The sequence below is a fragment of the Athene noctua genome, chromosome 11 (assembly GCF_965140245.1).
Source record: "Athene noctua chromosome 11, bAthNoc1.hap1.1, whole genome shotgun sequence".
Lineage (NCBI taxonomy): Eukaryota > Metazoa > Chordata > Aves > Strigiformes > Strigidae > Athene > Athene noctua.
This window is the reverse complement of record NC_134047.1, coordinates 10,882,569-10,905,260: the sequence shown is the minus strand read 5'-3', so window position 1 is coordinate 10,905,260 and position 22,692 is coordinate 10,882,569. Positions and strand designations below refer to the sequence as shown.

Sequence of the window (22,692 nt, the reverse complement as noted above, 5' to 3'; positions counted from 1 at the left end):
GTAATGCTCACAGTGCAGTGAGTGCTTTTCGATCACATATGGAGGCAGAGGCCCTGCCTTGCCCTGGAGGGCAGAGAAGTTTGCCAACAGGTAACTCCACCTTTTATTTAGGATAAAAAGGTGAAAGCTAACCTTGTGCATGCACACTGAAACAAATCCCTTGTAATTTCTCTATCTCTCAGTCTTTGCTAATTCCAGAGCCGCAGCTAGCTGATAATTTACAGAGTATGTAAACAAATGTTCCCTGCTGTAAAATGCTTGAGTTCAAAGTAGGTATGGTCACCTATGGAGGTGAACTCAGTACACATCCATGGTGAATACAGAATAGCCTGAAAATAACATCTTTGTCCGAAAGGCCTGATGTGCACGAGCAGCAGAGCACTCTGAGGAGCTTCTTCCTGTTCATGGCTTCAGAAGACAAAAGCTGAGCAGACTGAATCGGTGCTTTCTCCTGCCTTCTCTCTTTTACTTAGTGCTGGGATGGCTTTCCAGTGGGCTGGATGGACACTGCGGTGTCACCTCCGCAGCCTGCCTACCCAGGAGCACCTGAACTTTGGTTTGTGCTGTAAGAAATTATCCTCATTAAGGAGCTATGAAAGAAACTGAGGGGAAAAAGACAAGATCAGCTTATTCCTTCAGCGCTCAGTGATTTGAGAACCAAGTGAATTACAAATTAACAAAGAAGAATTGTAAATTCCAAAGTTTAAAATAAGCACAACTGAAGAAAACGTGACAAGGCAGAAAGCCTATGAATGGATCAGGTAACTTGGAAAAGGTAAAGAGCATAGAAAGAGCACTTGTCAGAGTTCTGAGGAAGAATTTTCTTGCTAAGAGGCAGAGAAAAACCTTCCCTTGCACCTTGCGGGAACTGTGAAACCACAGAAGAATACTGGTAGAGCATTAACATTTCCTAGTGACTTGTCACCCACCTTCTCCTAGAGGGCCCTGTTTCTTAAAAACTCCAGAAACAGCAACTGCCTCACAAGAAGAGGGGTGCTGGGACATCTCTGGGGCTCAGGCAGCAGCCTTGGGGTGAGGAAGAGGCAGGGAGGCAGATGCCCAAAACCACTCTCACCTGAACGCACAGTTCAGTACCAAATATACTGGAAGGGTATAACTGGGGATTTGTCTTTTTATTAGTTGGTGAGTATTGTTAGATTGTTACCCATTTTTTAAATAGGTGGTATTAAATGTCTAAAGCAAAAGATAGGAGCTGAGTGCATTAAAACAGATAAATGTGCAGTTCAAATTGATGAGGGGAGTATGTCTGATATTTATATTGCATATCAAAATACATGCCCCAAACACCATCAGCTTTGATTATCCAAGAAAATCTGTATTACAAATCAATTCAGTAGGTTTTAATTTTTTTTTTTTATTCTTATTTTTAAACTGTGGTACTAAAACTCCATCGTGAAATATATGATACATGTGTAAAAGCCTTTTAATACAAATGGTCTTGCTCTAGACTTGTTCAGTGATGCTGTATTTCTGAAATCTAGGCCTATAAGGTTGAGAGCCAGCATTTGAAAAATTGAAAAGGCTATTTCTTGGTCTCTCTCCTGAACTTCTTCCATCTCCCTCTGTCTCTCTCAAGAATGTTCTCATCTTTCCTACAAGATACCTGTGCTTGAATATTGCAGTACTGCAAGGAGAAAAGAAAACTTAGAACCTGTTTTTAAACAGAAGCTTAAAATACAGAGGGTGGTTATAAAAGCAGGAAGTTTCTGAAGACTGGATCATGCAACACAGATGAAGATGCAGATTGTTGGTCTCCAAACCACAGCCCTTCAGTTTGATTCATGTAAATATGCAGGCCAGTGCACCAAAGCCCATGATCTGTCTGGACTTGCCACAATCCTGTTCCTTCTGGCTAAATGAAGCAGGCAGGATCACAGAGGCAATGGCTGTGTCAGTCTAAAGTACAGCTTCTGTTTCATATTCCTAGAAATTACTTCCTAGGATGGTCACAGGTCTAATGCCAGATCCTTTTTTTGTTGTTGTTGCTACCAGCCCTTTGACCTCCTGGCTTTGTTGTACTGGTTAATTTAAAAGCACAAGTTTTGAGCTTGTTTGCTTGGGCTCTTTTTTTCTTTAAATATTTGCAGTATATTCCAAATATTTCACAACAGGAGGGAAGGACAGAAAGGTGACCCAAGCGTGGAAATGAGCTTTGAGTCTTGAACACACCTGTAACGTTTCCTCCTTTGTAAATTCCTTAAAATGCACAAATTCTGGTGTCCTGGCTGCATCTCATCTGGAATTATGTTCTGCCACCACAAGTTCTTGTGTGACTTCCTCCCTATTCTCCTACCTCTGTTCTTCACCAAAAATTGGAGAAAAAGCAAGCAAGCGTAAAACCGTGGTACACCTTATGAACTATGGATGTAGATCTGCCTGAAACAACAGATCCTTATAACTGCACTAAGGTTCTAATTTCAGATGACTACAGACTTCTTACACAATATTCTACTAGACTATTAGATGTATATGGTTGTAGCGGAGTTAATCCTATTGAGTGTTCTTATGGGTTTTATTTATTCATTTTTATTTATGGCTTGCTTAGTCCTTTATTCCTGAATGCTGTCTTCTGACTGGGGCTTAGCAAGCGTCCCACTGTCCCCTCTCCTCAGTCAGCTGTGGTATATAGCTACCTTCTGTCTTACATTACTGTGGGTGCTCAAGTTACTGCGTTCATGCCATGCACTGTGACATTTCTCCTCCATACTTTTTTACCCTCAGGAGGTGGCATGCAAGCTTTTGTACTAATGAATGAATCCAATTACTGGGGAAAGTAATAGGTGCTGCAAGGATGGACTTCAGCTGAAGGAAGCCTTCCTTTCTGAGTCAGCATCAAGGAATTTAACTGTTGCCTTTGAAGAAAGGACAGCACAGCACAAAGTAGAACAGGGAGAAGGAAATACATTCAGAACAGTGAAATAGTTACAGCTCCTGTGGAGTACCCCTTCCTTATCTTCTCACCCAGAGTTTCTTTAATGTGAGCTTTGTTCACCTGCTGTCAGCTACCCTTCAGGCTCTGCGGGTAAAACCATCTCTTGGCAGTGGAGACAGCTCTTTTGCTGAACGAACCCTGGAAGATGATCTGAAAATAGAGCACTCCCAGGTGCTGGGAAGGCTGGATTCCTAAAGGACCAGTTTAGGATTTGACTCTTGGGCTGTGGTGAATATTGTATCAGCATCTGTACTTCCAGACGTCCCTGCCCACTGGTGATACTGCCAGCACCATCCAGGTCCTCTGATTTACAAGGACCCTGCTGGCTATTGCAAATTCAGGACTGGTTTACTAATTTCTAGAAGGGACCCCATGATATACTCCAGATTTACTTGCAGTCTGTATTGAGACCACTGCTAGACCTAATTTAATTTGAACCCTGATTTACAGCTATGGATGATAAACTATGGTGACACACACTGATAAACTAAGGTGATGTTTGCCTGGTCTCCATCCTTATAGGTGGTCACTTAACAGGTGATTTCACATCACCTATTAGTTTGTTCCCACTTGTGTTATTTTGGCTTTTGTTGTTACATAACTTAGGTAAACAGGTGTCTCTAACCTGTCTTTAAGGCCCATCCAGGCTTTTCTGAGACTTCTGACATGTCTTGATCTTCTGCCCCAGAGCCCATGCAGGCTGGAGATGTTCATCAATGTGTGAGCGATGCATTCGTTTGGGTGTCTACATATCTTTGTATTTTGTTTCTTGTAAGTGCACATGTGTTTTCTTCTGTTTTGCCTGCACTTTGCTGGCCTGTTGTAGGCTGTTCCTCTGCATTTAGCCTTTCTGTCAGCAAAGAAACGATTTTTTCAGGCACTCAGCTTGCCATCGCAATTTTCTCAGCAGTGTCTGTATATCTAGTTAGTGTGGCAAAAAAAAAAAAAAAAAGCCAAGAGAAACGCTTAGCTATCCTATGTGTAAAAGTTAAAAGACCATGAGCTTTGATGAGACCATACAGCACACAGTCCATGACACTGCATTACAGCCACGCACATATGTGTACATACATCAGGCTAGGCCATTTTTTGACAGCACACACAACCCGTACTGCTGGCAAGTGTATCCTTTTAAACTGCTTTTTTCCTGGTTGTCTTGAGAAGTATTCATCTATCCAGGTCACTTTAAAATATCCTGGTTTTGTCTTGTTCTTGCAGTGGAGATGGTAGGCCTGCACCAGACCTACATCTTAGCTGTGCAGGCATCTGTCCTTCATTCGGAGGATTCCTACCAAGTGACACACATTCAACATTTATGGATAATTTATCCTCAAATTAATTTGGATGCTTAGAGGTTGGGTTCATTTCAGTGAAATCTGCTCAAGTACTTAAGGAGGAAACAAAACACGTAGCTGATTATTTCCAAAAGCGGGAAGAATGCTATCGCTGGGGGCCAGGCTGGTTTACTTTGCCTGCAGGAAGGGCTGTGCTTTCTTCTCCAGAAAAAGCATTTTGTATGGTGCACTTGCAGATTGTTTTTTGATTCTACAGTCAAACATCTTTTTAAATCCGTGGCTAGATCTCGAAGTGCCTCCCGATACCCCGCTTCGGGCCGGCGCTGTGGGGAACCGCCCCGCGCCCAGCCCCTACAAGCGGCCAACGGGCCCGGCTGCGTGCGGGACGTGACCGGGCCTCCCGCGGGGGCGGGCACCCCGCCGACGGGCAGGCGCCTCGGCCAGTAGCGACGCGCGGCGGGCAGTGCGGCCCAATCGTTGGCGGGCAGGGGCGGGGCGGGCTGCGTGCCGGCGGGTCTGGCGGTCGCTGCGGCAGAGCGCGGGTGGTGGCGGATCGGAGCGGAGCGCGGGGTCGGATCGGAGCGAACATGTCCCTCTCTAACAAGCTCACCCTTGATAAGGTGGACGTGAAGGGCAAGCGGGTCGTCATGAGGTGAGGAGCTGGGGCCCGCCGCACGGTGAGGGGGGGAGCGGCCCGGCTCGGCCGCGGCAGTGCCCGGGGCCGCCGCCCCTGGTGCCCTTGTGGCGGGGGCGGCCCTCAGCACCGGCCGGGCCCCGTGAGGAGGGCGGTAGGCCGCCGGAGGGTGTGGGTGCCTTCTGAGGATGGGGGAGGGTGGGGAGCCGCTCCCGGGCCCCGGTGGGGCCAACCTGCGCCAGCCGCCTCGCTGGGTCCGGGCAGGCCGCCCCGGCGGTGAGGCTCGGCGGGCTCCCCGCGGCCTGGGGGGCAGGCGGGTTTCCGCGCAGCTTTCCCCAGGCAGCAGTAAAGTCATCTCAGTTCTCTGCAGCTTCTCTGCGCTCGGCAGATCATTTTGTGGGGATTTTAGTTTCGGTTTGGTTGGTGTTTTTTTTTTTTCCTCTGCGGCAACTGTTGGAAGAGCCATGTGCATCCTGAATTATCCATCGGAGAACCGTATCTGTTGCCTTGTGAGGGGGGAGGAGTGTACATCCAGGCCTGGCGAAGCTGAGGCGGATGGTGCCCAGCGCTGCTGGGGCCGGGGGGAGGTGCCGGCGGGCCCGCCCCGCGCACCCCGGGGCTGGAACCGCAGGAACTCTGCCTTGGCAAACTGCTCTGCTTCACGCGGATCATCCGCAGGCTGTTTGAGGGGAAAACTGGCCCGTCTACCATGCTTTTATGCGGAAGCACTACAAAAAAAGCTTATTCCTCAGTTCTCCCTTTCCTTCCTGCAAATCCAGAAAGTGTTGCAATGAAAAAGTGGAAATACGGTTCTGGCCAGCTACCCAAATAAAATTATAATTATGCTTTTTCGCAAGAAGAGTCGAATTGCAGGTATTCCGCACGTCCTGGTGTAAAACCCAAAATAGGAATTCATAGCGTATTTATAAAACCTCAAGGTGTGCTGAAAGTCTGATGTTGGATTTGCCACTAGATATTGGGTGGTACGGGCACGGGGGTACATAATGATACCTCCTGCTTGAAATACGCTTTTATTCTGGGATTCTGTGTCCAAGGTCACCATTGCGTGACTACCATGTGTGTTACATTGCTGGGGGAGTAGGCAGATAAAGAAAAATTGTAACGTCTTTTCCCCGTAGTCTGTGTCACACCGCTTGCTCTTTTTATCTTGTTTCTTTGTTTTATTTTGAAGTAGTTCCTTAGAAATTTGATGACCAGAAACCCGTCCCCATAATGCGTACTGAAGAAGTTAGCAGCTCTTGGTCTCTAATGCACGTGTCTGTGCAATTCTGTGACGGGGTACTGAGTGAAACGGCAGATGACGTGCCAATCTGCATCTCATTTCCCTGAAGAGAGTCGCCATGTGCTCTCAGTACTATTAAAATTGATACCTCTCTTTTTCTTCTCATATTCATCATAGTTTTGGCATATTCATAACCTGATTATCTTCCAGTCCTACTGCCGAAACTTCAAGAGAAGTTGGGAATGGGGAGGAGAGAGGGTTCAAGGGGAGGTCAGATTTCGCTTGTCTGCAGTGGGGAGGAAGAGTGAGCTGGGCCTTTCTTTTGTAGCTCTGATGGCTCGGTAAAGCGAGCTCTACTTCTCTCATTTTAAGATAATAGCACGGTAATGGTGCTTTTCCTTCCCCTTTGTAGAATTAATCCACTGTACTGTGGAGCTGCCAGTTCAATTTCTTTCTGCTCAGCTACTCCTGTTTTGCTGGCAGCTTATTTCATTCTGTTGCTTGTGCTGAGCAGGTAGCAAGAGAATTCAAGCAACTTCCAGAAATTATTTTTCTTTAATATAGATACAGAATGATGAAGGCTGAACCGTGTTTCATTTTCCCTGTTCTAATAACGTTGTTACAGTCAGTTAGACGTTCCCTTCCGTAGCTCTGTGAGTAATTACTGCCTTCGCCATTATGCAATCCAGCTTCCTGCTGCTGCTAGTCAGCACATGAGCACAAGGTATGCTGGTGAGACACGGCTGAGGAAACTCCTCCCTTCCATCCCTTCATCTGGCACGGGTAGGGAAGTTACCTCTGGATCTATGTCAGGTCTCCCAGTGGGAATGTGATAAGCCACAGCACTCGGCTGCAGGGAGATTAGAGCTGCCAAGAACAGAAATTCGAAGTTGTAGGCAATAACTGGACAGCTTCTTTGAGCCTGCCTGCTTGGCATAGTAGTCCAAGCAAGTATTTTAGAGGCCTTGTTAGGGAACACAGTGTCACTTTTCATTATTCACTTCCTTTTCCTTGGAAGCTCCATTGGTGATCTGAGACCGTGTTGTTTAATGAAAAGGTTGTGGAGAGCTTGTTCAATCTCAGTTTTATTTCCTGCTTCAGCATCACTGCTACTGCAGTGGTGAGTATTAGGATGTATTGGTGGCATAGCTTTACTAAGTCATCCTAGCAGATGTTTGTTCTCTGTTTGTGTTCTATTATTACAAGCAAAAATGGCTAATGACATTTCAAAACAGAACTGTAAAAGGCAGAGCTAAATATCTTGCTCCAATTGTAACATTGCTTTTCTAGCCACTGCCTTTACTGGCAGGTTCTCTTACTCTCTGTAAAAGAAATTTGTTGAGTATTTAATTTATTTCTGTTTTTTTAGGGTTGACTTCAATGTTCCAATGAAGGATCACAAAATAACCAACAATCAAAGGTGAGCCATAATTTCTATCCGAAATGGAAGCCCCGAAGTCTGTTTTCTTTCTGACTTTAGTCCCATTGTCTGTTAGCAGTACCTGGAATGCTACCATGATTAAGCTGTCATTGCTTGTACCAGAATATTAAAGGTGTCTCAGAGAAGGTCCAACAATTGTTAATTAAAACCCTTGCAGCTATTAGCAAACTACACTAACTACAAGGCTTCTTCTCACCATAACTGCTATGGAAAGTATAGAAAAAGTAATTGTACAGACCCTAAACTTAATTCTTTAAATAAGGTTAAGTGTTATGACCATTTCACAACCACATCCCTTTGGCTGTGTGCGAAAATTTGCTGTATTTATTTGTTGGTAGTATCCAGAAGACTTTCTGCCACCCGTGGTTGTGTTAACTTGTTGGTTTATGTTAGAATAATTGTTCCAGTGCAGCATGCAAAGACACAGGATTTAGAAATGGTGATACCAAATGTCTTATCTTGCTTGTCTGACACTCGCAGGCAAATGCCAGTTTTGTTCACCACAGTATGCTCACTGCTCTGCATCCCCACCATTTCTTTATTGGTTCAGGATCACAGACTAAACCAGGAAGCCTGGTCACATTCAGGTGTGTCCTGGCATTTTTTAGCTACAATCAACAGAATTTAGATGACAAAATGCATTTCACTTCTGTGTCCTGTGTTGCATGGAAGATAACAGTGAAACATATGACACATTCTGGGACAGAGAATATTGTTGATGTTTTCTGATCTGTGCTTCAGGGTTGTCACTGTCCCTAGGAGAAGAGTAGGTTGGGTTGGCTCTACAGGGAAAGCTGTGCTCTGTTGGGTGTGGCTAGTCTTCTAGATGTGCTAGCCAGGATAGGTTGCTAAGGAGACTTACTGGTGGCCATGTCCTGCTGTCTTCTGATGAGAGGTAGGCTGAACTGTGGGAATGCCAGAGGTAGGATGGACTTTTTCAGTAATTGTTCTGTCCAGCTCTTGCACGCCCTTTCTTTTGTCATTTTTGAGGGACATCTCCCAGGGCTCTTGTGTAAATGGTTACTAAGTCTGCTTGCCTGGTAAACTCTACTTGAATCCTTTTTAATTAGTTCTTCTCTGCCATTACAGAATCAAGGCAGCTGTTCCTACCATCAAGCACTGCTTGGATCATGGAGCCAAGTCAGTGGTTTTGATGAGTCACCTGGGTCGCCCGGATGGCGTTCCCATGCCTGAGAAGTTCTCCTTGGCCCCAGTAGCTGTGGAGCTTAAAGCGCTCATGGGCAGGTGAAGTAAAAGAGTGATCCGGATGCATCAGTCCCTCTCTGTCAGTGGATCTGGATGCCTTCCTTCCTTTCTGAAAGGGTTCACTGGTGGGATGACAGTGTGTCTCTTGTGTTTGCAGGGAGGTCTTATTCCTGAAGGATTGTGTTGGTCCTGAGGTGGAGAAGGCCTGTGCTAATCCTGCAGCTGGCTCCATCATCCTGCTGGAGAACCTCCGATTCCACGTAGAAGAAGAAGGGAAAGGGAAGGATGCTTCAGGGAACAAGGTGAAACTTCAAGTCTAGCTTTTGTGCATGCCTGCTCTGGTCTTCCTAACCTTGTTTGCTGCAGAGCGGCAGGGAGTTAGCAGTCTGTCTAAAATGCTGTTTATGAATTTGCTCTCAGAAGGTTGTCAAAGATGTTTAGTTCAATGTGTCTGATCATTTGTACCATGCCGTGCAAAAACTTAAGTCAAATGCATTGGAATTTCTAAGATGAAACAGCTGAAGTGGAAGGCTATAGATAACTGCTAAAGGTGGTCTAGTTTGTAAAAGAAGGAAAAATGAGCAAAATAGGGCTGTGCAGGAAATTGGTTGCTGCTTATTACACTTTATTTTGGTATGTCTAAAACAAAAAACAAGGTTTGTTGGAGATAGTTTGTTGCCATTGGGGCCATAAGAATTATGCTGCTTTTGTGGTTATCTGACTAATGTTTTAATATAATGTTTAAACATTCTGCAGCATAGGGATTATCAAACGCTTTTATAAGCTTGTCTGCTCTTAAAAGTAGTCATGTAGAACCAGGCTGCCTTGCACCTCTGACATTTTCTTGAAGGTCAGGAAGAATGCTTGCTCCAGACAGCTGCTTTTCTTAGCGATGGTGACCCTGTTGACTTTATGCAGGCCTTGGCTCCTTTCAGATTCAGTGTGTGGAGTGGAATGCTGACCTCGTGTGGTGCCCTTTATGGGCTGACACAAGACTCCGGTAGCTTAGAAAAATAGCCCAGAGAACCAGTAAGGCTTTGAAGATGGCAATGAGAAATTGAGCAAGTCTGGAATTATTTGCTATTAGAACTGTGTGCCACTGAAAGCCAGTATGGTGGTAGGGAGAAGAGTGGGCCAAGAATTTAATTTATTTTGGGAAACATAGCCTTGGTTCTGCACATTTCTGTAATTCTCAGATCACTGAGCTGGGCATATGCATACAGAAGCATGCGCTGCAGTTGAGCACAACAGGAGAGATGCTGTTGACAGACCTGCTTCTTGTCCTAATGGAGGTGAAAGCCAGTGCTATGGAAATAGTGGTGCAATACAAGACTGCACATAACTAGCTGGTGCTTAGAAATTGTGCCTTTACAAAGCAGATCAAGTGGTAGTGGTTCCTTCTTTTCAGAGCCTCTTGTGTTCTGCTTACAGATGTTACTGGTTTTAACAGGAATACTTAATCTCTTTGTGTAAAGCCAGGCAATTTACCAAGCAAAGGAGCAGTTGACAGCATTGTTCTCTAATCTGTGTAGTCCCTTTGGCTTGTCTTCTGCTCAGGCTGTGTGGATGAAAGGGCCCCAACCTGTGCTGAACCCATCTGCCATGTCCTAGCATACCTTCCTGCTGTTGTCCCCGTGGTGTTACCTGGGTGCTGGCAGAGCCCTCGCTTGGCATGGTGAGCTGACAAAGCAGAAAGGCACTTGGAACGCTGATCACCTCACTGCCAGTCTGAGCTGTTCTTAAGAGCAAGTGGTGGTAAATTAGGTCTGAGCAGTCACTTGCTGTCAAAGCAAGCTCTGCTGTCTTTCCATGGTGGGAAAGAAAACAGCCATCCCATGAGGATTTTGTCAGATGCTTGGAGGATGGAGAAAAAGCCTTTTAACAGAAATGCATCTGTCCTTGCCCACTACACGCTAAGCTTATCTCCAGCTTTCCTGTGTTGGCTGCTTTCATTGTGGCCTGTCTTAGTGTGCAGTCCTTCAGGAGTTCATCCTTTTATCCATGGCACTTGGAGGCCACACTTTCTTTGTTCAGTAAATGAGTGTGAGTTTGTCTCATCTCAGCATTGCCTTGTTTCTGCACACCCTTTCTGTGTTACCTGTGTTCACTGCACAAAACTGGAAATCTATTAGAGGGAGACTGAAAGGTTAGTGCTGCAGATCATTCCTGCTCTGTTGATAGACTAGAAACTTAGAAGTGGGAGCAGTAATAGCAGTTCCAGGATGTTCAACGTGAAGTTTAAACCGCTTAAACCGTTTTGTGGCTCCTACTAGACTGGGAAAGAGCATATGAAATAGAGACTGACAGGATGAACTGATGAGTTTCTCCAGCTGACTGAAATTTCTTTGCTTTGGGTTTACAAGTCAAATTGCTGACTTTGACTTTAGTTTCAGATTCAACTCTGTGTGCCTGAATAGCACAAACTTGTCATTCTTTCTCTTTTTAGATCAAGGCTGAGCCTGCAAAAGTGGAGGCTTTCAGAGCCTCTCTTTCTAAACTGGGAGATGTCTATGTCAACGATGCGTTTGGAACTGCCCACCGAGCTCACAGGTGTGTATCCATCTTCCTTTCACAGGCAGAATGATGTCTGCCATGGAAACATATACAGCTTTGTCCCCAATGCGTTTTAACTTCCTTTTGGGCTTATCCCATTATCATTTTGATGTGTTTGTTCCCAAGTAACAGATTTAGTGGAGGTAGTTGTCAGTACTGTATGCTCTTGAGGTTTGCCACTCGGAACAGGGGACAGCTGAAACTTTAAAGATTTGGATTAACTTTTTAGCCCTTGAAGACAGAAAAATTACTTGCTTAGGGCTTGTATAAATGGTCCTGCAGTTACAGACCTCCTTTCCAAAAGATTAACAGCTCCAGATGGATTATTGTCATGGAGTTGTGTTTAGATCTGTGTACTTGCAAACTCTAGTGGTCCACTTTGAGCTTGATTTCATAATCCAGTGCTGCTCTGGAGGAAGACATCTTTGCTCTTGCTATGCTTATTTGTCTCTCAGTGTTTTGGATCACTAGTTAACTCTGTAAACGTCTTGCATATCAGTATGTCTGTGCAAAAACAATCTCATAAACTAAGCATGTCCAGCCATCTTATCAAACTAGGAAAACAAAAACCTTGTGTTTGTTTTCATTGCAGGTAGTAGCTATTCTTATTGCTGCAGCTGACTAACAGATTAGCTTTGTAATGCTGTGAGACACAGGGTATTTGGACCTGTACTGATAGAAAACTTTTCCTTTCCTCGCTCTTATTCTACAGCTCCATGGTAGGCGTCAATCTGCCTCAGAAGGCTGCTGGCTTCCTGATGAAGAAAGAACTGGATTATTTTGCTAAGGCCCTAGAGAGTCCAGAGAGACCCTTCTTAGCAATTCTTGGAGGGTAAGACTCAAGAACATACTGATTCCGTATTTCTCTTTTAACTCCTCTGTAAGAAATGAAAATTTATTTTGGCTTGGTTCAAACAAGTGCTTTCCTTTTAACTGTACCTACAGTTCAGATTTGTAGATAAATCCTGAGATCTCTGTAAAATGTGAATCAGAGAGGAATTAACTGACTATGTCTGCTCCTGTGATGATACTGTCAGGGTCTGCTCATTGTATCTCCTGACCTCTTACATTCCCCAAATTGAGATAGTCCACAGCAGATCGTTGTACAGATGAACCAGAAGAGCTGTTAGATACACATGATGGCCCTGAAACTGTCAGTGACCTTTCCTCCACAGTTCAGAGTACAAGTATCCTGCAGGCTCAGCACTGTGTAAATTGACACGATCTGTCATTATGCAATGGTGACCTGCTGTAGCTCGATGGGCCTCCCTCTTCCACAGCAGCTAGTGTGCAAAGAAACTTGATGGTGCAAAACCAAGTGACTGCTTCCGTGTAGAAATAGTTTCCCATTGCTGCCAGTTTTCTCACGTGTGTATCCACTTCAGCACTGTAGTTCTATGACAGTGTATTTCAGTTCATCAGGTGAATTAAAATACTTTGCTAAGTAACACAAAGCTGGGACACCGTAACATTGATGTGTTCTTGATAGAAGTATGTGGCTTATTCTTGCTCTTTGTGCCCATAAATGCGTTTTTTAAGAAGTGGTGTTCAGTTCTCATATAAAGTTTTAAACTTCTGTGACCTTGGTTATAACCTTATTATACTGAACAATGCTTTTTTAATTCTTGTTAGTACCCTTCCAAGGTTTACAGTTGCAGGTGACCCACCAATAAGTGCTATACACTCTTCACTGCCTTTGATGGAATTTGCAGGTATATCACCAAGGGAAAGTTTATTAGTTACCTTATCAGATGTGTAAGTTAGAGCAGCAGCTAGGATGGCCAAAATGTTAAAATGTCAGGCCTGTTAATAAAGTCTAGAAGTGGTGTAAACAAAATAACCTTTTTTGAGAGGTGCATAACAACGGTGATGAGCATGACCCAGTCTATGAGCTTGATGCTGAACTGATTGTGTGGCCAACTGCATCTTAGTCACAGAAGGAGCTCTGAGAGCAGTTCAGAGCCAGACATACCTTCAGCTGTTGGAAAGCACCACTGTTGCACTGGTGATGCAGCTGGTTCTGAGGTGGGACAGCAGACTGACCAAATCCTGATCAATAATACCAGAGGGAAGTCACATTTGGAAGTTGCATGTGGTCTAGCTACAGGTTTGTTAATGCTTATATATAACAAAATTGGGTCTAGAAGATGAACTGAGAACAACTGTAGTAATGAATAACGTGGAAATGAAACGTGTTGGCAAGGAAAGACCATGTTCAGGGAAGTAATTCAGTGCCAGGAACAAGGTATGTACAAGGGAAAGAAACAAAAATCTAATTCTCCTTCACATCTCTTAACCTGGAGCTGCACATGGCAGGATGGGCCCTGAGGGGTTTTGCTGTGGCTCTCTTCCATCCCATCAGTGCTTCTTTACCAGTTCAGTTCCCACAGTGTAGCAACACTAACAACTTCATGGATTAAACTGGGGTTGGTGGCTGGTTCACACCAGAGCCCTCCATGGTCACTAAGGTTGGATTTATAGAGGCACTACCTGTTTCTTACGGTTAGGTCTGAAACTGTTTTATTAATAAAGTTCATATCGTTATCCCTGGTTTAGAGGTGAGGAAACTAAAGCAGTAAGAGGAAATGGTCTTGTCTAATGTCACCAAGCAGGGCATGTTCAAACTAAGACTGTAATGCAAGTCTCCCAAGTGTCAGCCTAGGTTTATCTCAGGGTTGCTTCTAAGATCTTTTATGAAGTTTTCTTTTAGATAACAAAAATTCCGTACATGGCATTTAAGAGGGAAGACAGGAGATCTGTGTCTGTTTACTGCCTCCTCTGCCATTTCTGTATAAAGAAATGTTGGAATTGTTCTGTTACCAATCATTTTTATCTCGTGCCAAAAGCAGTCATCTGCTTTTAGGCAGGGCAGTTCTGCATCACAGATCATCATGATGGGTTGAAGCTGTACTGTGAGTGTGATGGAGCGCCGGGCCTGGACAGCTTACAGGAGCTGGGTGTGGGGTGGCTGGTGCAAAGGATCCGGGGTTGGACAGTGGTTGTGAATGGCAGTGCTCTCATCTCTGCCTTGCTGAAGTGCCAAACGGGGTTTATCTTTAAATAGGAAAAGAAATTGGCGGGCTGAATAATGCTTTTGAAAGTTGATGTTTCTTGCTGACCTGCTAAATTGCCACATTCCCTTTCTGCCCGCTCCCAACAACTCCTTTGTTTTGAATCATACTCTGAGAGTGGCCTTGACGTGCCACAGTTATGATATTGCCATTAGTGAATAGCAGTTGATTCATCCTGCTTCGATCCAAGAAGTCCTTGTGAGGCTTCATGCTGTCTTAGGTAAAGATTACTGGAGAGTAAGTTCTGTCTGAGGAATTTGGGGCAATGGCTACATTATTCATTCTTTTTCCTTCTCTCTCTCTCCAGAGCCAAAGTTCAGGATAAGATCCAGCTGATCAGTAACATGTTGGATAAGGTCAATGAGATGATCATTGGTGGTGGAATGGCGTTCACCTTCCTCAAAGTGATCAACAACATGGAGGTATGAAAGAGCAACTCTGTGTCTGCTCCTGGTGAGGAATATGGTCAGAATGCCCCTTATATATTCTGGTATTGAGAACTGGCTATCTCCACTCTCTGCAAGAGTAGGAAGCACTGGGAAGTAACTTGACAATCACTTTTGCAAAAATTGGATTACTGTCTATCTATGTCTATCTTGGTCTGTCTAGCTTCAAGAAGACAGTCTTTCAAAATTTGCTGTCTGAACAGTTTGTCATGACTGCTGTTACTCTCGTCTGTGATGACCAGTAGCTAAACAAACATGTCTCTCTTACTTTTCCCAAATAATTTCTCTAGATTGGCAACTCTCTGTTTGATGAAGAGGGATCAAAAATTGTCAAGGACCTGATGGCCAAGGCAGAGAAGAACGGTGTGAAGATTACTTTGCCTGTTGACTTCATCACTGCAGACAAATTTGATGAGCATGCACAGACTGGGGAAGCCACAGTAGCTTCAGGCATTCCTGCTGGCTGGATGGTAGGTTTTAATAGATGAAGGACTAAACCAAGTAGCAGACAGCAGTGAGGTGGGAAGGACACCTCTTAAAGGAGTCCAAAGAGTAATTGTGATGCTTTGCAAAGGTTTCTGAAGGCAGTTAAGCTGCATAGAGTGTGTTGGTTTAATGAAACTGAAGCAGTGCTGTTTGTCCTGAATTTTTAAGTCTAAAGTAGCTTTTGTGAGATTTGGATTAAAACAGCAAAATTCTTCTAAAACCTTCAGATTTGAATGGAGTAGAAATCCATTTCATTTGACTGGAATTTAAGCAGAGTTGGCAAAAGTTTCTAACCAAGGCTTCAAGCATCTGATATTGATTTTTAAATTACTTATTTGTACTAGGAAGATAAATACACCAGACTCCACCCTACTGCAGCAGCTGCTGGCAAATCTTTCTGTTCCTTGGTATTCAGTGCATACAGAGAAACTCTTGCTTCATATCCAGGGTTGAGAGGGGAGCTTCTGAGCATTCCAGCTAGACTGGTGATATGAAATGAGGGTCGGCAGTAAGTATATCTGTGGCTTCTCTTACTTGTCTTAGGGCTTGGACTGCGGCCCTGAAAGTGTGAAGAAGTTTGTTGAAGTTGTGGGAAGGGCCAAGCAAATTGTGTGGAATGGTCCAGTTGGTGTCTTTGAGTGGGACAAGTTTGCCAAAGGAACCAAAGCCCTGATGGACAAAGTGGTAGAAGTAACTGGAAAGGGCAGCATCACCATTATTGGTAAGTAGTTGTATGTCGTGTTCTTGCCTCTCTAAATACAGGAAAAAAGCTTCTGCTTGCCAATACCATATTAAAAATACTTGTCAGCTTGGGGTTTTTTAGTTCATGTTTTCATCTGTCCTTCAGCTTGGAAATAGGGCTTTAAAAACTGCATTTAAAAATTGCTGAGTATTTGGGAGAAGGACCAGCCCATAGCAAGGCTATGGTCCTTAAACTGAACCAAATCTGAATTTCTTGTGTGTCTTACTGATTTTGTTTGTACTACAGGTGGTGGAGACACAGCCACTTGCTGTGCAAAGTGGAACACCGAGGATAAAGTTAGCCATGTCAGCACAGGAGGTGGTGCCAGCCTGGAACTGCTGGAGGGTAACTTGTTTTGTCTTAAATTGTTTGAGCAAATAGGGTGGTTTGGGGTGCTCTACCATGTGTTGATATTCAAGAAAGCACAATAGGGTGAATATCTTTTCTGTTCTACCACGTGGAGTTGCATGTAGGTTTTGAGCAATGAGCTGCTCATTGCTGCTCTTCTGTAGGCCTCCTAGAGGAAGGGAGGAAAGAAAATGGAGTGTTCTTACAAACAGCACAGTCTGCCACTCCCAGAAAGCAAAAATGCTGGAATAGAAAATAAAACGGCCTTGAGAGTGGGCTGTCTTTTGTAGATGATCCCCTGAGACATGATAACCAGACTGTTTAAAATGCCCAGTTTCTGTTAGGGAAATCTCATTGGAATAGCCTGGAATTTTTGCCAGAAGTCTCCTTTCAAGTGCATTGTTTGAAATTCCCTGGTTTTGGGGAGCCCTCTAGTGATCACTTAAAAACCTGCACGAGGGTACTTGAAATTCAAAATGATGAGAATTTACAGGATTCTTCTAATGAGTTACATTGTTCCCTAAATGAGTTTTCATTTCCTCTGGTAATTAGCTGTTTCCCAATATGTGTAAATTATCTAATGCTGTCAACTTCTCTGTAGAAGAGAAACTGCGATAAACTGCATTGCAGCTGTTAGTTTCCAGCAGTTATATGCGAGACAGAGCTTTTGTTTCTGTTGCCTAGGGAGTGATGGTAAAGGGAAAGAATGCAGATGGCTAGAAGGAAACACTGTGCAACCGATTTATTCAGAAGGACAAACTTGTCTAAGTTTTGGCCCAAAATGTGGGTTTGTGTGTGTGATCTTTTAAATGTAACGGAAGTCTAGCTAATTAGAAAAGCTTCTGAAGATTAAAAAAAAAAGGGCAAAGAAACCAACCCAAAAACCCCAGCAAACTAGAAAGTTGTGAACAGTGTTGAAATTCAGTACTGCCACACAGCTTGAGCATTAGAAGGTAGATTTTCTGAAAAAAGGCAAAACCAGCATGGTCTCTCTTCATTATTAAAGTAGGACAAAAAGCTAAAAATGCTTTAGAAAACATTGCACTTTAATAATCCAGGCCCTCATACTCGGGATGAGCATATTCCTTGTTTCCATCAGTTGGAATGAGGCATGTAAATATCTCGACCTGGGTGTTTTAGTCCCAGTAAAAGACTTGAGACTTGTTAAGAGGCTTTGTTTCTTAATTAATTCTTAAAATTTCCACCACACACTCCCAAAATTCTATTTACATGCCACTAGGGATTGAAGAAAGTGTGCAGCAACTCCCTAGATCCAATCAGAAATCTGTTTGCTATCTAACTTAATGGAAAAAGATCTTAGGTGTTTGGATCTGACCCTAGCAGAGACTTGGATAGAAATTTACCATTATTGTTAATTGAGAATTGATGAGACTGGTATGTTAAGAATCTGTCTGCTGACACAGGAGTGCAGCTGTGCTCTAGATATTCACTACAGCCCTAAAAGGTATTTACTGTGTGGAAGTTTAAATGTAACCATATGCCTTGAGAGCCACAGTTGTCAACAGAAGTGTATGTAGAGCCAAGCTCTTCCATTTTTAACCTACAATTTCTAATGTGTTTTGGTGGGTTGTTTTGGGGTTTTTTTTATGTTTAAATGTTGCACTTGCAAGTGTAAAGCTTAGTTTAAGGGCAGAGAGGGATCCTTAACTTTACTGGTATTTTTTAACTAACAGGTAAGGTTCTTCCTGGTGTGGATGCCTTGAGCAACGTGTAGAGAACAGAGTATCGCCCCACTTCCTGGTCCTGTGCACAGCCCCTGAGATTCAACACTTCAGCGCTTCTGTATTTCAGCTCTGCGATAGGCAGATCACAGAATGTAAACCGAAACTGGACAGGGTTTGAGGATGACAGCAGAGATATTTTACGACTGCAGTTTACATGATGTGGATTTGTCCACTGTTATCCCACTTGAATTAACGTAGTGAATTTAAACTGTTGTTGTGAATTTAGAGTGTATATATTTATATTTTTCCTTTACAAAGAGATTAATCCCTGTTAGACATGTCTGTTTCTCAGAAAGGAGTGCACTGTTCAGCTTCAATGTTCTTAGGCATTTTCATCACTTGATACGGTTCAGAAACAAGAGGGGACTCCAGTTTTTTGGAGGCTGATTGTAATAGCTGCTGAATAAACATATTTAAAGTGCTCCCAGTTTGTATATGGTCCTTCTTTGAGATTTTTACAATGGTCTGCATTAAAATATCTTCTTCCTAGCATCACAAGTCAGTGATATTTTTCCTTTTTGCACTAATTATAATATTTGTAAATACCCTTTTATTTTTGTCCAGTGGATCTATAAGCACCCAGTCATCATCCAAGTGAACTCTGGTAAGGAAGTAAATTGTAACAGATCTGCTGATATGTTAAAACTTCCTTTCTGTCAGGTAATTAAAGTGAAATTTTGAATGTGACAATCTAATAAACACTTAAATTTTCACTTTTATCTAGAGAACTTGCTTTATAGTAGGCAACTAATGTATCTAATTTGAGTATAGGGGCAACTTTGAAAACAGGCAGGTAAAAACAGTCACAGGCAAATGGAACTGCATTGTGACTTCGCTCAAGTTTGAGGTCCTAGCATAGTAAAACCACACAGTTGGACAGTTAGGTTTGCATGTGTGGCTAAAGCACGTTGCAGAACTGCAGGTCCTGTCAGTGGAGGACCACCAACACAGTGCAAATGTATGAAGATGGGATTTCCATTTTGTCTGTCGTGCATTGGCTCCTCTGCTCACTGCAGGACCCAGATGTGAGCACAGGGTGGCTCTAAACCAAACCCAGGGCTATTCCAAATTCAGATTGCCTTCTGAGCATCCAAAAGTATGTTTTAGATTATGTTAGCAACCACAGCTGTGCTCATAAGAACTGTAAGAATATGCAGTGATCCAGCTGAGCTGTTTGTGTATCTTCCTGCTTGACAGAGAAGAGTGATGTAAAGCAGCAATTGCCTGGTTTTTATTCTAGTGAAGTCCCAGCAGCATTGTTAGGGTGCTTCCCAGCCGTTTTGCATGGCCCAAATAGTATAAAACAGCCAGGACGAGCCATGGAGAGAACCTCTGAGACAAGTAGTAAGCCACAAGACAGAGTGTGCTTTTAAATTAATTTGTATGTATATAACATTACCAAAACAAAATGGAAGCATATGTTATAAACAGACACAGCCTATTTGCCAAATTTTATTCAGTCATGGTGGGATGCAAATTAAAACCCAATAATGCTGAAGTGTGCATAAAGCTGTGTATGAAATACATACTCATTACATTTTAAGGCTAAAAGTGACTATTGCAAAGAAAAAAAGCTAGAAATAATGCAAATGACTGCAGTGCTGTGGTTTTCTCCTCCTCCCCTCCTTTGTAAATCTCCCAAGCATTGTCTTATTACGCATGAATGATGCAGATTTTTGCTAGGATTGCTTTCTCGCTGTTGGTCATGTTTTCCAGGCAGGGGTGCAGACCTCCGACAGCTGCAGTAGCAAGGCAAAGAAAGGAGTGAGCTTGTCAACCACAAAAAGACTATGGATTTTGGAGATCCAGTACTACAAAAACAAATATTCCACCATGTTTTATAACAGATCATTCTTGTCTGGCTCTGTCAAACCAGGCCTCGTGACAGCACAGCCCATTTTAGTGTCACTCTTATACCCCTGTGTTGCTGGATTCCCGTGGAGCAATAACAGATTTTCCCTCCATAGCTTCTTTCTTGGTATTTACATTGAGAGGTTGGTGTGTCACTACTACCTCTGCTGTTTTTTTTCCCCTCTTCATCAAAAGCAACAAAACAAAGCTATCTGTAATCAAATATGGCAAGGAGTAGTAATGCTGCATGAACACAGATGTCTGTGCTTGAAAGCATTTTTCCACCTGACTTTGCTTGCTACTCACATCTCTAAAATGTTCTTTGGTTTCTACATGGCTTGTTTTAACTAATGCAATGTTCAGGTCTGTGTGCGTGACATAGCAAACATTGTACAACGAGGCCAGAGAGATATGCAGCTTTATGGCTTGTAAAGAAAAATAAATGAAACATCTTAACATGAGACCACAGGAGCTGTATACTTGAGGACCAGCAGCTGATTACTTGAGTGACAGTTCCCAGATATTTTTTTTTTTTAAGCTTTGCCTATTAATACTTTTTAGCACCTGGCTACTGCGGTGATAAAACATTCTTAAGTCATTAGAGGTTCCTTCTCTCACTAAATTTTACATCCTCTGGAGTCACACCGGTATTCCTACATTATTTTGGCATGTGTTCTGACAACTTTTCTAGAGATGAATCTTTGACAGTCTTGCTTTTACATTTTTATTGTTTTCGTTGGGAGTGTTTCTGGGGCAAGGAATGTTGCTAGTTAGAAACATTGTGGAAAAGACGTTACGTTAGAAGACAAAGCTATCACAGAATGCTCAAGCTGTGATGAAGGTAATAGATTTAGCACATAAGTGGGCCAGTAATAGAAGCCAGGTGAAATAAAAAGTGAAAAGCTTAAATTGTTATGGCTGAGATTGTAAAACATTTCAACATGGAAGACTTTAAATTTGTTGTCAACAAAGTAAGGTCCTCTTAGGCTGAAATATGTGAGCTCTCATACTGGTGTCTCCCTGCATAATTTACAATCTACTGTTAACTGCAGGTGGTAGAGATAGAGTTTCTGTGTTGTAAAATGTGCAACCAATGGTACTTGAAAAAGTTGTGAAAATGGCAGTCACCCTGTTAAGACCAGTAACTTTGCAGCCATGTGAGAGGACATCAGCCCTGATGTGGCAGAGAGGGCCCAGGACATCCTTAGTAGTTGTAGATCTGGCTGACCAGGAGGCCAGCTGTGGCAAACGTACCTTTGTAACTGCTAAAGCATCAAAACTTTGCTACAGCTCTGCCTGTCCATGGAACAGGGCCTCCTGCAGGCAGCGGCCATTTTGTGAGTGACATCATGATGGTGGGGAAAGCATCCCTCTCCCTTGGAGGGAAGGATGGATATCTTTGTCCTCTCTTTTTCAGTGTGTTCCCCTGGAGGCCTGCCGCCTTGGTGTGCCTCACAGCCCAGCCGGTGTTTCACAGAGGACTTCAGTGCTTTCAGCCCCAGGTGCCTGTGTGTCCCAGGCCTGCCAGAGAGGAGCTGCCTCCATCGGGCACCCGCCTGGGCCGCCTCTCCCTCCGCCGGCCATGACGGGGAAACCTGAAGGAGCCCCCAGTGCAGCTCCCTTCCGACCCCGGGCTGCGCTGCCAGGCTGGTGTTCCCGCTCACCCTCGGGCGGTGAGGCCAGGCGAGACGGCGCGGCCGGTCCCGCCGGCGGGCGGGCGGTGAGGCCGTGGCGGGGCGGGAGGACTACACTTCCCGGCCGCCTTTGCAGGCGCTGGCCCAGCGGGGGATGCCGGGTGCCGTAGTTGCAGCCTCCTGGTGAAAGTTAATAACTGAATCTGGGGTAGGCACTTCCCAGAGCTCCTCGGTGCCTCTCATTGCCATGCCGGCTTTGTCACCTCGGAGGAAAGAGGAGCAAGATGGATGAGCGGGCGGCCGCTGGGGCAGGCGCCCGCGGGGTAAGGAGCGGGTGTGGAGGGGGGGGAAGGGGGGCTCGGGCCGCCGCTGCGAGGCCGGCTGCGAGAGGGGAGGGCGGCTGGCGGCTGCCCCGCCGGGCCCCCGCGGCGAGGAGGGGGGGCCGCGGCTGCCCTGCCCTGGCGGGATGCCGGGCGTGGGGGCAGGTGCAGCGGCGAGCGGCGCTGGGGTTCCCCCCGCGGCGGGGCTGCTGAGGCGGGGGCGCGCAGCGCCGGCTCCCTCCTAACGGCCGCGATAGCCCCGGCCCTGCCCTCGGCGCCCCGCTCCTGCCCGCGCCCCCCGCCTCCAGCCTGAGCTAAATGCCGGCCCGGCCCCGCGCTGCCCCCTCCTCGCACCTCCCGGGGCGAGGCTGCACGGCCCCGCGGCTCCCCCGAGGGGGGGGTCCCCCCCTAGAGCCCGGGAAAGGGGCTCCCGTGTCTCTCTTCCCTGCTCTCGGGGAAGCCATCTCCTTCCCCGGGCAAGGTGCGCGGGTGTGGGGCAGTTCCGTGGCTCAGCCCGCAGCCCCCGGGATCGCGTCCAGTGTTTGGGGGTCGCCGCAGGCACCCCCGGTGGTCTCGGGAAAGTCTTGTCATTGGCAAGTGGCGAGGCGAGGAGAAGGCTGTGAGGGCTTGCAATGGGAACTGTTTGATGTGTGTCGTAGTGGGACAGAGGAGTCGGTGCGAAGGAGAGAGCAGAGCTGTGCTGCCCATTCCCAGGTTCGTTTTC

General features: G+C 45.0%; 2 protein-coding genes across 2 annotated transcripts in view; both read left to right on the top strand.

Annotated features, from left to right (window-relative positions):
* The first annotated feature begins 4,742 nt into the window (after positions 1 to 4,742).
* PGK1 (phosphoglycerate kinase 1) lies at positions 4,743 to 18,585 on the top strand. Its single transcript, XM_074915173.1, has 11 exons — positions 4,743 to 4,900; positions 7,495 to 7,545; positions 8,656 to 8,811; positions 8,930 to 9,074; positions 11,219 to 11,322; positions 12,038 to 12,157; positions 14,704 to 14,818; positions 15,133 to 15,312; positions 15,872 to 16,049; positions 16,317 to 16,415; positions 18,113 to 18,585. The coding sequence occupies exons 1-11, from the start codon at positions 4,836 to 4,838 to the stop codon at positions 18,151 to 18,153; spliced, it is 1,254 nt and encodes a 417-aa protein (XP_074771274.1). The 5' UTR covers positions 4,743 to 4,835; the 3' UTR covers positions 18,154 to 18,585.
* Positions 18,586 to 21,840: 3,255 nt separating this feature from the next.
* AMOT (angiomotin) overlaps positions 21,841 to 22,692 on the top strand; it is a 65,162-nt gene continuing 64,310 nt past the window's right edge. The window contains exon 1 of the mRNA XM_074914990.1: positions 21,841 to 21,971. The gene's annotated coding sequence lies outside the window, so the exon portion shown is untranslated. The remainder of the gene's footprint in view (positions 21,972 to 22,692) is intronic.

Coding starts and splice junctions, on each gene's coding strand:
- PGK1 (XM_074915173.1), top strand. CDS start 4,836: ATGTCCCTCTCTAACAAGCTCACCCTTGATAAGGTGGACGTGAAGGGC. Junction 8,812..8,929: donor CTTAAAGCGCTCATGGGCAG/GTGAAGTAAAAG, acceptor TTGTGTTTGCAG/GGAGGTCTTATTCCTGAAGG. Junction 15,313..15,871: donor GCATTCCTGCTGGCTGGATG/GTAGGTTTTAAT, acceptor TACTTGTCTTAG/GGCTTGGACTGCGGCCCTGA.